Raw genomic sequence first — 13,909 nt, 5'->3', positions numbered from 1 at the left:
TCCACCCACAGCACGCTTTGCAGTCTCCCTGGCTGACCTGAGCCTCTCTTCCAGAACGTCTCCACCTTCGATCACCCCAATCAGCACACTCTCCTGCAGCTCCTGGGTCAGGCAAGAGGTACAAGCACTACAAAAAATGCAAACTTAGCTGGTCCAGAAACAAGACCTGCACCATCACTACCCAGAAACAGGAGCAACGACAGCCCCCAGGCCCTTGGTAACTGAACTGCACCTTCCTGGCCCCATAAGAATTGGTGGAATTTGGTACCAGCTGAGAAGGGCCACTCGTATGGTTAAGGGCTTGCAGACCAAGCCCTACGAGGAGAGACTAGAGAACCTGGACCTTTACAGCCTCCGCAAGAGAAGGTTGAGAGGCGACCTTGTGGCTGCCTATAAGTTCATCACGGGGGCACAGAAAGGAATTGGTGAGGTTTTATTCACCAAGGCGCCCCTGGGGGTTACGAGAAATAATGGCCACAAGCTAGCAGAGAGCAGATTTAGACTGGACATTAGGAAGAACTTCTTCACAGTTAGAGTGGCCAAGGTCTGGAACGGGCTCCCAAGGGAGGTGGTGCTCTCCTCTACCCTGGGGGTCTTCAAGAGGAGGTTGGATATGCATCTAGCTGGGGTCATCTAGACCCAGGGGTCATCTAGCCCCAGCCCTCTTTCCTGCCGATGCAGGGGGTCGGACTTGATGATCTATTGAGGTCCCTTCTGACCCTAACATCTATGAATCTATAAAGGCTCCGGTCTGGGAACAGTGCAGCTTAGGGCCTAGAGCAGGGAACTGGAGAATGAAGGGCCAGTCTCTGCCCCCAGTTCCTTCCATAGCTCCCCACCTCCCTTGAGGGTAGAAACCACCAACACACCTTTAGAAACTGCATTCGATTCTCAGACAGCACTGCAGAAATGCCAAGTGTTGCTGCAGGACACCTTAAGAAAGCCTCCTGTCATGACTGCTACTCGCTACACCTTACACTTCAGTGCCTCTCAGGGCATGTCTACACCACCTCTGTGCTGAACCCAGTGCACCGCCATGAAGTTCACCCTGCCCCCTTCCTCCTACTCTGTGTGCAAGGGAACAGTCTTCCTGCAACAACCAGTCAAGAAATGCACATAAGAAAGCTGAACAGTGCGGGATGCATGTGCAGCACCAATCTATGACTGCAACACTACTTTATTTCTGGGACTGGACATACATGGAGAAGGAGTGAGCATACTTCACTGCAGTGCTCCCTACTGGGGGCATGAAGGCAGGCAGACTTGCCCTAATGTCAGCACTATGCAGGACCGGGCTGGCGCCCTCCCCACTACCATGGGCTCCTAGCCAGCACAGCTCTAGCCACACACACACCCCTTCCCTAGGAAAAAAGGAGTATATTCAGTCTGCCAGTAAGGGGAGGTGCTTGAGTAGCACAGGTGAAACCTAGTCAGTCCCCACCAGCCAGAAAGACTGGTACTCCAGTGAGTTTAAATAAGGAAAAAATAAAATGAATAGGGCAGGTGGATGAGGGCTTGTCTGACTTCTAGACAAGGGAAAAAATCCCTGTTCCCCCTCCATAAGTCTCCCTTCAGAAGGGACCCTCATTGTCTAAGGACTGGTACTTCAGCAGACCTCAGGACCTTGATAACCAACTCTGCTTCCCTAGAAGCTTCAGGCTGGGTGGAAACTGGTACTGACTGAAGGTAACACAAGCATAGAAGGAAAGGCAGCTGTACTCAAAAAAAACCCCACCCCAAAACACTAAAAAGGCTGAGTTCCTCTCTCACTTCTAGAGGTTGGTTCCTCTTCATCAGGGACAAGGCACAAATGCAGGACAGGCACAAAAAAAAACATGTCTCTGCTGCTCCTCATGTTGTGCCTGAGTGGACTATGCATGCAGATGCTCTACTGCTCCTGCCCTGGAGCTCCTACCAGGTTCAGTGTAAACACTTGCCTCAGAGATGCTGTGACCTTACCGGTGATTTCTCTAGCAGCTGAAGGCACTTGTCCAGAAAGGAAAGTGATCGGTCCACAGACTTCTTAGCTCTCTTCCTGCTGGTTTCACCAGAAGCAGTGTCTCCATCCGAAAGGCACTGGAACCAGTTGGGCTTAAGAGCTTGCTGCATGCTCATGAACTTGGAAGCCGTCATTTGCATCCGCCCACCGCATCCCCATATGGACACTGTCTGTAGTGGGCAAACAAAAAAATATGGGGACAGCTGTTGATAGGAATAGGTAAGAGACCACCAGGGATGTTGTGGAGTCTTGGTAAAGTGCCAGCTAGTCAAAGACAGACAAGGTTCCTTGGGTGAATCTGATATCTTATTAGACCAACCCAAATAGTTGGAAAATAGTTATTAAGCAAGCTTTCGGGTTCAAAAACCCTTCGTCAGGCTAAGGAAGTTTCAGCAGCTGGTGTGTGCTCTTCCTGGATGGAATGAAAAGTAAAGAAGCCAGGCTGGGCTGGTATGCATACAAGACAGGTAGTCAGTGAAGACTATGCATACCAGCCCAGCCTCTGGCTTACTTTTCATTCCATCCAGAAAGAGCACACACCAACTGCTGAAACTTCCTTAGCCTGACAAAGGGTTTTTGAACCTGAAAGCTTGCTTAATTTTCCAATTATTTGGGTCGGTCTAATAAAAGATATCAGATTCACTCAAGGAACCTTGTCTGCCTATGTCCTTAGACCAACACGGCTACAACCTATACCCCTGCAGCTAGTCAAAGAGTATTTCTGGACAAGCTGTCAAAGAAATTTGCTTAGAAAACCTAGCTGTCTTTGGCATCTAGCAGTCCAAGCACGAGACTGGGAAGCAGAACTGAGTTTTGTTTCCATCTCTGCCACAAACCCTTCAGGGGACCTTTGGGTGAGTAGCTTCACCCCATGCCTCAGTGTCTCCATCTGTAAAATGAGAATGACATCTTCTCATGGTTATTGGGATGAAAGGCAAAGTGACTTTTCCATGCTAGGCCCAATCAGTGGTAGAGCTAGAAAAATAACCTAAGTCTCTTGAACCCAACACTGTGCTCTAACCACATGAACTAATGTCCAACTAATGTTGGAAAAGGAATCTGTGCTGCGTGCAGGCTTACACAAAAATGTCTTAGTTTCTTGAGCAATAAATTCAGATATTGTGTACACATGCATTCTCCTTTCCGCCTGAGGCATTACCACCATTTGTCAGGTGATCAAATGTAAGACCTAATATTAAATTATTTCCCAGGCCCTCAGATCCTTCCCATCATGTCTGTGTTCTTAGACATTCATCTTGTACTTTCATGTACCAGTCCATCTACAGCTTTTATGGCAGGGAGGCAAAGCATTAGTCCAAACAACAGTATTCTTATGTTTTAGCTCCTGAGCAAACAAAGGGGACATATTTCAAATGCTGACTGACTTTAGTGTCATATGTGGACCTGACTGCTCCAGTTTGTAGCTACTAGCATAATATGACTCTTCCCTGCATGTGGATCATTCCAGCTGGATAATGATGAGTCTCACAAGGTTTGCAAGAAGGGGTGCTCAAGCCCTGGCCTGAAGGCTAGCTCCTGCCACTCTGTCATTTAGTCCATAGGGAGTCCTGTGGGACTGTGGCCCTGTGCACTAGATTGGGCCCACAGGGTAGCACCAGGCCTGACCCCAGCATACCAGGGCATGACACAGAACCCCCGAGACTTGACCGTGGCAGGAGGAAGTGGCACGGGGCCCCCAGGACCTAATCCTGGTGGTTGAGTTCCTATCTGGCCTATGGACCAGCCCCACACCCTTCATTTAGCTTGCAGGGCCAAATGATTGAGTGTCACTGCTTTAAAAGGAACACTCCCATGGTTTAGACCTCCACATTTAAAATCAAAGGGTTTTACAACCACCAATATGAGTACAAGCATTATCATGAATTTCTTCTTTTACTGCTTTTTCTTTTGTATGCCAAACAGCTTTTGTGTGTTCAAATGTTCTTCTTGTTGCACCAGAAACCCAGAATAACTCATGCTGTGCTAGCGTACAAGACTTGCAAAGCAAAACCAATCAGATTAGTTTCACTTCTCAAGCAGATATAAAAAACGCGAACGGTGTAATTATTTTCCCCCTAGCAGTATGCCCATTTTATCCAAAAAAGCTAACTGCAGGAAAACCAGATGGTTTGAGGAACTGGGAAACAGCTAAGGAGCCTGATCATTGGTTCAACAGCAGCCTGGAATGCAGGACCTTTCTGTCCAGTGAAGGGAACCATTCCGTTTCATTGCCTCTAATGAATTCTATTCAGGTGAAAGCACTTGTCCACGCACATGCACTAACATGTCAGGAGGTCAACAGCACAATTCCCATGGACTACAAGGAGAGAAATAGTAACAGAAAGTCCTGCCAACTGAGAAATGGTTGTGGTCAGTGCGAAATGAATTGGATGGGACTCAGCTTACTTTGTAGAGGACAGGTATTCACATCAGAAAGAAACAGGAATCACCTGCTTTTGCTAAACTCTTCACTAGGAACATCCAACATTGTCATGGAGACAGAAGTCCAGTCCTAGGGACAGCTTTTCCAACCCAGGGTTGTAGTAGTCCAATAAGCAAAGTGTGTTTGAGGAGCAGTTGAGCAAAAGCTATGCCTATGCACAAGACCACCTGCTTCTAGGTGATCACCAGGGATCCTGACTTTCCCTGATAAAAAATTGCAAGTTCTCTGATAAAACCCCCCAAATCCATGATTAAAATTAAGGGTCTCCCCAGCCCTACTGGTGCCCCTCACTTCCCCCACACCACAGCCCCCTGGCCCTGCTGGTGCCCCTTACTCTGCCCCACAGGCCCCCCAGCCCTACGGGTGTCCCTTGCCCCGCATCCACAGCCCCTGTCCCCACCCCCAGCCCTGCCAGAGGAGCCCCTAGCTGCCCAGACTATGAGGCCAGGGACCCGGATCCGCAGCCTCCTGCTCCTGACAGAAGACAGCAGCTGCTGCAGTGGAACAGAGCATGGAGCCGGCTCCCTCACTGCTGCCTGCCTCCTACGGGCGGGGTGGGGGGCGGTTCCCTGCCTCAGTGCACACTCACAGGAGGGGCAGGGGGAACCCACACCCCCCAGCTGTGTGTAGGGTGGGTGCAGGGTAAGTGAGCACTGCGGGCTCCCACCTTGCTGCACTCCGTCGGGGCCTTCACAGCCCATGGTGGTGACTCGGTGCTGTAGGGCAGAGTGCAGCTGCGCAGGAAAGGTGCTTGCAGCTTGATCTCTGCGCTGCCCTGGCAATGTATTTCCCACATGTGCCGCAGCAGCAAGGGTCACAACCCTGTGCTGCCACCCACACTGCCCCCACGCATGCAGGAGACTCCCGGGGGGAGCAGCGGGGAGCCAGCCCCACCCCCAAACAAGCTGCCTGCAGCCCCATCCTGCCACCTGCCGGGGGCCTGAGGCCATGCATTGCAGCCCCACACACTGCCCGCCCAGGCAGCAGCCCCAGCCCCAACCCCGCCCAATTTCCTCCCTCCCTCCCTATGGGGGCCTCAATCCCTTCCCTCACTTACCTGTGGGGACTGCTCTCAAGGCTGCCTTGGGGCATATTCATATACACACACACGGTGCCCCCACCTGAATGACCTCCTCCTGCTCCCTCCCTGTGCCCTGCAAGCTGAAATTCTGCCAGCCTGCAGAGAGCTCGCTGTAAAACTGCAAAATCCACAGGTTTCTCTGCTAAAATGAGAAATCCGTGTTTTACTCCAGTAAGGGGGAAAATCTGCATTTTACTCCATTTTTCCATGGGAAACAGAAAGCCCAGATCCCCAGTGATCACTCCAGCCCCTTGCAGCTTTTGCATGTCATCCTCCTGCATATTTGGCTATTTAAGAAGTGACAGCTACTTGGCCTCCAAGGGTTCTAAGTTTATTGCCACTCAGTGGCTCCTGAGGAAATCTGCGGTTCATAAGTCAAATTGGACAGATCAGTTGCTGCCCTTTATCTGACCACACTCCCCTATTTTAAGCCTGATATATAGATGGATACTGTAGCCCTGTGCTTTATGTTCCACTGTGCCAGTGATTCTCAAATAGGGTGCTTTTAGGGGTGCTGTGTAATATTAGCACTGTTAGGTATGCAAACATCTCCACGATTCCCAAGATAAAGCCAGTGATATCAAATAGGAACCTACAGTGTCAAAAATATTATGACCTGTTGTGGATTCTGAGTGTTTAGGAACAGAAGAATTGTTCTATTATTTTTCTGTAGTCAAGCAACAAGTGAAAACTAAAATCTGGCATTTTCTGAGGGGTGCCTTGAGTCTAACAGGGTTGAATAGTACTGCTCAATGCACCATGATGGCATTCTGTTGTTTAAACAGGGAACACTGGCTGGTAAATGGGAGACAATGATTCTCTAGCACCTGGGAGATGTCTGGGTTTTGAGGGACTTAATTTGGACCTTTGAATTTGGAGCTTTGGGACCATACCGTGTTGGTATTGTAGCCAGATGGACAGGAGGTGGCAGGGTCTTGAACTGAGCAGTACAGCACCGAATCTGGCATACCTGTAGATACAACAGAAAGAAACATGAGGGCTGCACCGGCACCTCACTAAGGAGGCAGATGTGATTCTTTAAAAAAAGGATAACCCCATGAAGAAATGTACATTACTTCCATCAGTAACATCACTTGTTTGACTTCCGCAGCAATGAAACATCAAGTGGGACAGCTAGATTCTAAATGGAGTGGGAAATGAAAGTGGATGAAGTTGCTTTTTATGACTTCACAAGCTACACGTGGCCTATGGGCCTCTATTTCACTTGATTAATGCCTATTGTTGCTAAAAGAAGTCAGACCCAACAACAGCTGACTCATTTCCCACTCAGTGTGTACATGGGGGACATCTGACACTTGACACCATTTAGTCTGGGCTATATAAACCATCTCAGGCCCAAGGCTTAAAGGAAGGGTAACATATATTACAGTAACAGACTGAGGAGCAGGAGCAGTGAGAAGTTTATCATCCTCTCAAGTAACAATCTCATCCACTATTGAACAAGCTGGAAGCATTTAATACAATATGGGCTTCCCCATATTGTCTGTAGACAAAGATTGAACTTTTCAAAGCCAGTGAAGAGACTGAGATGCACAGTCTGGCATTTTCAAAGGCACTTAAGGGAGTCAGTTGCTCAAATCCCGTTTAAGCTCCCTGGAAGCTTGGTTCTTAACTCCTCTGGACTCCTTTGAAAATCCCAGCCATACCTCCAATTACAGTTAATGACAGATGTGTCTAAATCCTCTTGACTGAACTGAGGTTACTTGGTACACAATTGAACATGCCCAATAATGAATAGAGCCACAGAGAAGCTTGTCTGTGTGTGTTCTATACACATAGATTCCACTTCAGTAGGAGCCTGGGAAGCACAAGGAAGGCTGAGGCAGGCCTTTACCCCAATTAAACATGTCCCTGATCAACAGAGGGTACACAATAAATCTGTGTGCATGCCTCACAACAGCTATGGCATGAGGAATCAGAAGGTTGTGCTAGTTAAATATTCTAGACACAGGAAAAAACAGGGGAAGGTTTCATGCACAAAGTGCTCCTTAAAGAAGGTATATAGAGGACTAAAACAGATGACAATGCCTCAGAGTTGCTGTCAACAGAAAGGCAAATCTAGGGAGGAAGGTCTTGCTCCCTGTCTGGTAAGGAGTGCCCTGGTAGAAAAGGCTCGCTGTCTGGCTAAGTGAGGCATAAAAAGTTCAATCAAGCACAGTGCCTGAGAGTGGTTCCTTCTGAAATGAAACAAACATTTGGCCCACAACCTTCCATAGAGCAAAGGAAAGAACTTGAGGAGCAAGTCAGGTGAAACAGAAGACTGTGAGGGGGCTGAGAGGATGGGCAGACAAATTTCTCTGCCCCTGAAGGGTCTATGCATCCTGAATGCCACCTTCCCTAGAAAAAAAAAAATCAGAATAGTGACTTGAGAGGTTTGATGACCTGCCAGGAAATCTTTTCTAAGAGAGTGTACCATACTTGGGGTGTTCCATACTGCCTATTCATGCCATCATTTCGTGGCGGCCGGAGCGGGAATAACCTAGTCTACTTTGTCCCACATCAGCAGTGATTGAAGAGATGTTACCCTCCAGGGACTGCTTGGTCGGCTGTATGGGAAAGGTTGTTCTCAGCAGGTTTGAATTGTAGGAAGTGTCTGCATCAAAAAAGTCACCAAAATGGTACTTGTCAACACTCACTCACAGCACAAAGGCCAAAAAAAAAAAAGAAAAAAGAAAAGGGAGAGACCATGGACAGCTCCCTTTCTTGATCCAGAAGAGGGCCCCTCCAAGTCAGTATGAAAGTCCATTCTTGACAGTATTGGGGGAAATTACAGTAAAACTGTTGCAATGTCTCTCTTTTATGAAGAAAAGAACTACAGGCTCTGTGGTGTGTGTAATACTTTGCATCTACCCTATGTCCACATTTAATAATAAATAAGCTGCCTATGTGGCTTACGTGGGATTAAAAACAGACTGAAACACAAGCTATAAGCGGTGAAAGGCTTGTACCCTAGCCCTCTGCCTCAGTATGTACAGAAGCATAAGAATACATTTAATGGGCTCAGACCACACACACACACACACACACACACACACACACACTCTTTTACCTATAAATTTCCCAATTCCTTCCTTGTACTCCTCCAAGACCTCATGAAGTTCCACACTGTATCCAAAGATAAAAGGACACACATATTAGACATGTAAACAACAGCTTCAATGACAAGAAGTCTGCAGAAAGAAGCATGGACAAGTTAATTACTCAGCCAATATCACGAGATCATACTGCCCCAGGCCTGCAAGATAGAGCTGCTGTGTAAAGAAACCCACATCTTGTCAACACAAGTGCCATCTAAATCTGGATCAGACTATGTGGTGGCAATGCCAATCCATACAACATCAGTTACCACACATCATGGTAGAAGACCTGCAGGTAGGGAGCTACAGAGCCTGTTTTTGCAAAGGTAGGAGCAACCTTAGCAAGCTGCTAGGAACCCACTTTTTCAGGCTTTATTTTAGGGGAAACTACTTCTTCCCTGAATAAAAGTTGATAACTATAGAACGAGACCTCAAACTGCTCTTGCTCTTACAAAATCAAAGGGAGAATCAAATAACTAAGAAAAAGGCCCAAAGGGTTAAATGCACTGAACATGTTAAAATACTGAATTTTTGCATACAACACACCCACATACATAATACGCATTGATTTTAAGAGGCAGAGTGAAGAAGATAAAATTTTCCTAGGAGAAACCAAGTAGCAGCAGTTAGGGAGCCAAACCTACTCCCAGGGCTGTCCTTTGCGAGGGGCAGATTGGGGCAACCGCCCCAGGCCCTGCGCTTTGGGGGGCCCCGCAGAGCCAGGCAGAGTGGCTGTGGTCCCGCCCCTCGCAGTGTTAAAGGGGCCTCTGGCTGCTCCCAAGGCCTACGTGCCAGATGGGGCCCACGGATGGACCCAGCAAACTGGGCCAATAACCAGCACACACAGTCGATATACATGCGCTGGCTGTGCGTTGGCTGTGACCCAGCACAGAGTTTGGGGCCATGTGCTGGTTTTGACCCCACATACTGGGTCCAGGGCCACGTGACTGCCCAGACACAGAATGATCCTGTGCATTGCCCCACAATGACACATGAAGCCATCTGGCCAGGGTGATCTCCATAGGTCTGGAAAATTGGCAGCAGAGGAGTGATGACAACATCAACTGCCATGGCTCCCAGAGCCATGGCAATTAACTCTGCCAACACTCGCCTACTACTAAATTTCTGGATCTCTCACATATACCGCATACCAAGTTTCACCAGCCAGTTTTAGTGAGAAGGGTGCAGGCTATATACAAGACAATATGTTAAAAATAATAATTCTTAGTATTTTTGTTCCACGTATAAAAATATTGCAGGTAACAAAAGTCAAGACTGTCATAATTATTGCTACGCTCACATATAAGTCAAGTGATTTTTATGGTTCTTTTGGAGAGTTAAAAAAAAAGGTTTGACCTGTAACTGAAAAAACACAGCACTTGCTTTGAGATCTCATGCATACATAATTCATGTAGAACCTATTCAACCCCAAGGATCTAAACCAAAGGTGACCAAACTGTGACATGCATGCTACAAGTGAAGTGGCACACAGCAGACTCAGGAGGGGACAAGCAGCACAGCAGCAGATGAGGCAGAGAGCAGAAAGCATAGCAGCAGAAAGGATGGGAATCACTGAGCAAGGAGCAGCAGAGAAGCAGATCAAGCTGGGAGCACAGAGCAGGGAGCAGAAAGCAAAGCAACATATCAGGTACAAGGAGGTGACTGGCAGGAAAGGAGCACTTGGGATGGGTGTGGGGCTAATTGGTGGCACTCCCTGATCTAAACCCTCAAGGGGAATATGATGGCTGACACTGTGGTGGGCATACCTGAACCTGGGACCTCAGACCTAAAACAATCAGCTACTATTACTGTTAAACAGGCATCAAGGATCTCCAGCTAGGACTGTAATGGAGTCTGTGGATCAGAATGAGAAAGATCTGTTTTGCATCCTGACCAGAGCAGTTACAAGAGGATTCTGTACAAGTCAAAGTATGGCTATATTAGGAAACCAGGAGGTGGACAGTTTTGCCTAGTGGTTAAACATGTAAAGCACTGGTGTGGTCCCAACTGTTCCTCCAGGGAGCTGGGGGTATGGAGGAGTCTGGTGTCAGAACTGGATTCAGGGGCTGTAGCTAAACTCAAAGCAGGCCAGGATCAGAAGCCAAAGACAGGTCAAGCCAAGGGTGAACCAGAATCAGGAGCTAAAAGCCAAAGTCAAAGTTTGATCAGGATCAAGAGCTGAGAACTGCAATCATGGAATATCAAGGGTCTTACCAGGATTGGAAACTGGAGTTGGAGCCAGTCAGAACCAGAAAACCAGCAAGGAAACTCACAGTGTCACCCTTGCTGCCGATGCATGTCAAGCAGCCATTTCACTGATTGCTGTCTGTTGCTGATGCTCTGCCCTCCCACTGTCAGAGCAGCTGTAGGTGAGGTGCAGGGCATAAGCTTGGAGGGCAGGAGGGGAGGCATGCCATAGCTCCATTCTGGCACCCCCAACCCTAAGTCACACCCAGAGCTCTTGACCCTACTTGCCCACCCATTGTGTGGCTCTCCTGCAATATTTCAGCACAGCAAAAATATTGCTGGTGTAGCTTTTGCTGCAATATGCCTTGTCTCCATCCAGGAAGAGCACACACCAACTGCTGAAACGTCCTTAGCCTGACGAAGGGTTTTTGAACCTGAAAGCTTGCTTAATAAATATTCTCCAACTATTTGGGTTGGCCTAATAAAAGATATCAAATTCACCCAAGGAACCTTGTCTGCCTTGTCTCCACTAGGGGACTCTGCAAACAGTTCTGCTGGCACAGCTACAGCAGCAAAAGCCCCATAATGCAGACAAGTCCTCAGTGAGAAGTCCCACTGGCAGCTCTCCTGCAAGCTTCCCCAGGGCGTGTTTGCATTTCCAAATTTTGTATTTTACAAAGAGCATTGCCATAGCTAGGTGCTGGTGCTTTACAGGCCAAGCCCTTCATGGTTCCAAAGCAGCAGGCTCTCTCTTCCTGAGAACTGCTTAGGGCTGTATAATCATCCACTCTAGGGTTCCCTGCACCTTAACCTGAACATCTGACTCTCGCTATTACTGGGGAGAACAAGATGCTGGGCTAGAGATGCTCCTGGGCTGAGCCAGATGAGATGCTTCTCGCTTCACACACTTTAATAAAATAAACCTGTAACTGGGTGAGGGTGGGGCAACTTATTTGACAGGCATACCACAAATTAGCCCTGCGCCCTCCCCGAGTGCCATTCCAATCCCCTTCCTCTGCCTGGTCTCCTGTTCCACTTTCAGCTCCTAGCCTGATCTCCTGCTCTTACTGTTCGTTCCCTCACCTACCACATGCAGAGACTGCCTGTGCTGCTTGTGCCACAGGTTGGCCACCCCTGTCCAAACAAAGAAGTGTTGTTTCCAGTTGGGAAGCTAACTGCACAAAAGCAGGTGTCCATCTGGGCTTTGTACTTACAGGGTTGAAAGAGTGATCTGTGCAACAGTGGGAACACCTTTGATCGCCTGCAGCGTGTCGTGCGTGAGATGCGGTGGGGATCCTGTCTTGGTATACAGCAGGCAGCCTGGAAACTCCAGAACTTCAGCCCCTTCCTTGCCAAGATTAGTCAATTTCCCAAGACGGCATCCGTTGACCACCTTGGAAAGATTTAACTTCATCCTGCTAAACTCTCCTGGCCAACTGCATCTAGGTTCTTTAAGCAGACAGATCGCTGAGGGAGGCTTTCTCCCCCAAAAGGCTGGGTTTCTATTTGTTTCTGTAAAGGCTAGGAAATGGAGAGAAACCACAAATGTACAGATGTTCAGGCTTTTTCTCTCAGAGTAAAAATGGCTGCTCCAGGGGGAAAAAAAACAACTGTGCACAATCAGGGTTAAACCCCTTCCAGAAGAGTAACTCCTGAGGGATCAATTGTCTGTGCCTGCTGACAACACAGACTGACCATGGGCCTTCTGCTAGCCAAGCAAGGCTGCCCTATGCATTGCTGTCATCTGCTGCCAGGCAGACTAAGGGAGCCTGCAGAACATACAGAGATGCTTGCACAGGAGTCCCCCTGGCTGCACCACGTCAGCACAGCAAGCCCTCCGCTCTTCAGGACCTCAGTAGGTGAGCGTCTGTATTCATGGCTCTGGGTAAGTTTCTCTACAAGGAGAACAAGCCTGGGCAAATTTCCCCAGGTTATCTGAATGCATGTACGCACCCCAAGTCTGGTGGGACTCCAGCCTAAGTGCTGCCCAATTTTAGCAGTGGCAAGGCCGACCAGGGAAGCATTCTGCCTTCCTTAATTATGGAAGCTGAATTAGGGGACACAGCTACTGATTTCATGGGACAGCCCATGCAAAAACAGGGCCACCGGTTAGTAACGGGCACTCCAGGGTCACCCACCGGCCAGCACCCACTGGCCCTCGACTGCTGGGACTCAGGAGAGTGGGGCACTGCACCTGGGGAAGTGGCACGGTTCTTGCTCTCCTTCCTCAGGCCTGTCCCACACTCCCTGGGCACTGTCCAGCACCAGCCTGGGGGCTGCTGCTCTAGCTCTGTGCCCCTGAGAAGGACTGGACCAGGGCATCTGGCACGGCGCCCTCCCACACCCTGTCCCCCTCATTGCGGCGGGGCCCTGGATTTTGGCCCCACCCCACCGGGATTGGTCACTGGGCCTGGCACCGCCCCCTTCTGCCCCCCCGCCCGGGACTGAGCACTGGCTCTGGGCTCGCGCGGGGGAACTCGCCGCAGACCCTCCTTACCTGCTTCTCCCAGGGCCCCACGTGTCTGCGTCGCAGCAGGCCGCCCGCGGCCCTGGCCCAATCAGCGCCCGCCATATCATCACTGAGGGACGCAGGGGACTCCCCCCGGGGGATGATTACGTAGGGGTGCCGTTGCCATGGTGAAACCGCCGCAAGCTGGCGGCGCAGTGCATCGTGGGCCGCGTAGTCCGCGCAGCCCGAGCTGCCGAGGCGCCACCCGCCGGGGGACTCGACTTCCCGGCATACCTCGCGGCGGGGAGAGCCACCCACCCCCAGCCATGGCTTTCTCGGGGCTGTACCGCTGGCAGCGCCTCGGCGCCGCGGCCCGGCCTAAGGTAACCGTGACTCCCCACGAGCAGCTACGAGCCTCTCGCGGCCCCTATGGAGGTGTCCTCCCCCTCCACCAATGGGGTTCACCCGCCCCCTCCCTGTCGTGGCCAATCAGGGGGCTCCGTCCATCCAGGGGGCATCGGGGGCACTGTTGGCCAATCAGAAAACACCTTTCATCCCCCCGACCGTCCATGCACCCCCTGGGGAATGCAGTCCAGTGGAGGAGCCCTGGGGCTCTCTGCACCTCTCTACTTCCCCCCCCCCGGCCCCGCGT

At 49.8% G+C, this 13,909-nt stretch overlaps 2 protein-coding genes across 4 annotated transcripts in view; one reads left to right on the top strand and one right to left on the bottom strand.

Annotated features, from left to right (window-relative positions):
• QTRT2 (queuine tRNA-ribosyltransferase accessory subunit 2) overlaps positions 1 to 13,444 on the bottom strand; it is a 24,738-nt gene extending 11,294 nt beyond the window's left edge. Inside the window, 6 exon segments of the mRNA XM_014518270.2 lie at positions 1 to 102; positions 1,960 to 2,169; positions 6,417 to 6,493; positions 8,594 to 8,649; positions 12,023 to 12,329; positions 13,306 to 13,444. Coding sequence (XP_014373756.1) covers positions 1 to 102; positions 1,960 to 2,169; positions 6,417 to 6,493; positions 8,594 to 8,649; positions 12,023 to 12,222 — 645 coding nt within the window. The 5' untranslated portion in view covers positions 12,223 to 12,329; positions 13,306 to 13,444.
• CCDC191 (coiled-coil domain containing 191) overlaps positions 13,312 to 13,909 on the top strand; it is a 37,287-nt gene continuing 36,689 nt past the window's right edge. For all 3 annotated transcript variants that reach the window (XM_025199614.1, XM_025199613.1, XM_006020156.3), the window contains exon 1: positions 13,312 to 13,640. In XM_025199614.1, the coding sequence (XP_025055399.1) occupies positions 13,443 to 13,640 (198 nt within the window). In that variant the 5' untranslated portion in view covers positions 13,312 to 13,442. The remainder of the gene's footprint in view (positions 13,641 to 13,909) is intronic.

This window comes from Alligator sinensis, unplaced genomic scaffold (genome assembly GCF_000455745.1).
Source record: "Alligator sinensis unplaced genomic scaffold, ASM45574v1 scaffold343_1, whole genome shotgun sequence".
Taxonomy (NCBI): Eukaryota; Metazoa; Chordata; order Crocodylia; family Alligatoridae; genus Alligator; species Alligator sinensis.
This window is presented reverse-complemented; position numbering and strand designations above follow the sequence as displayed.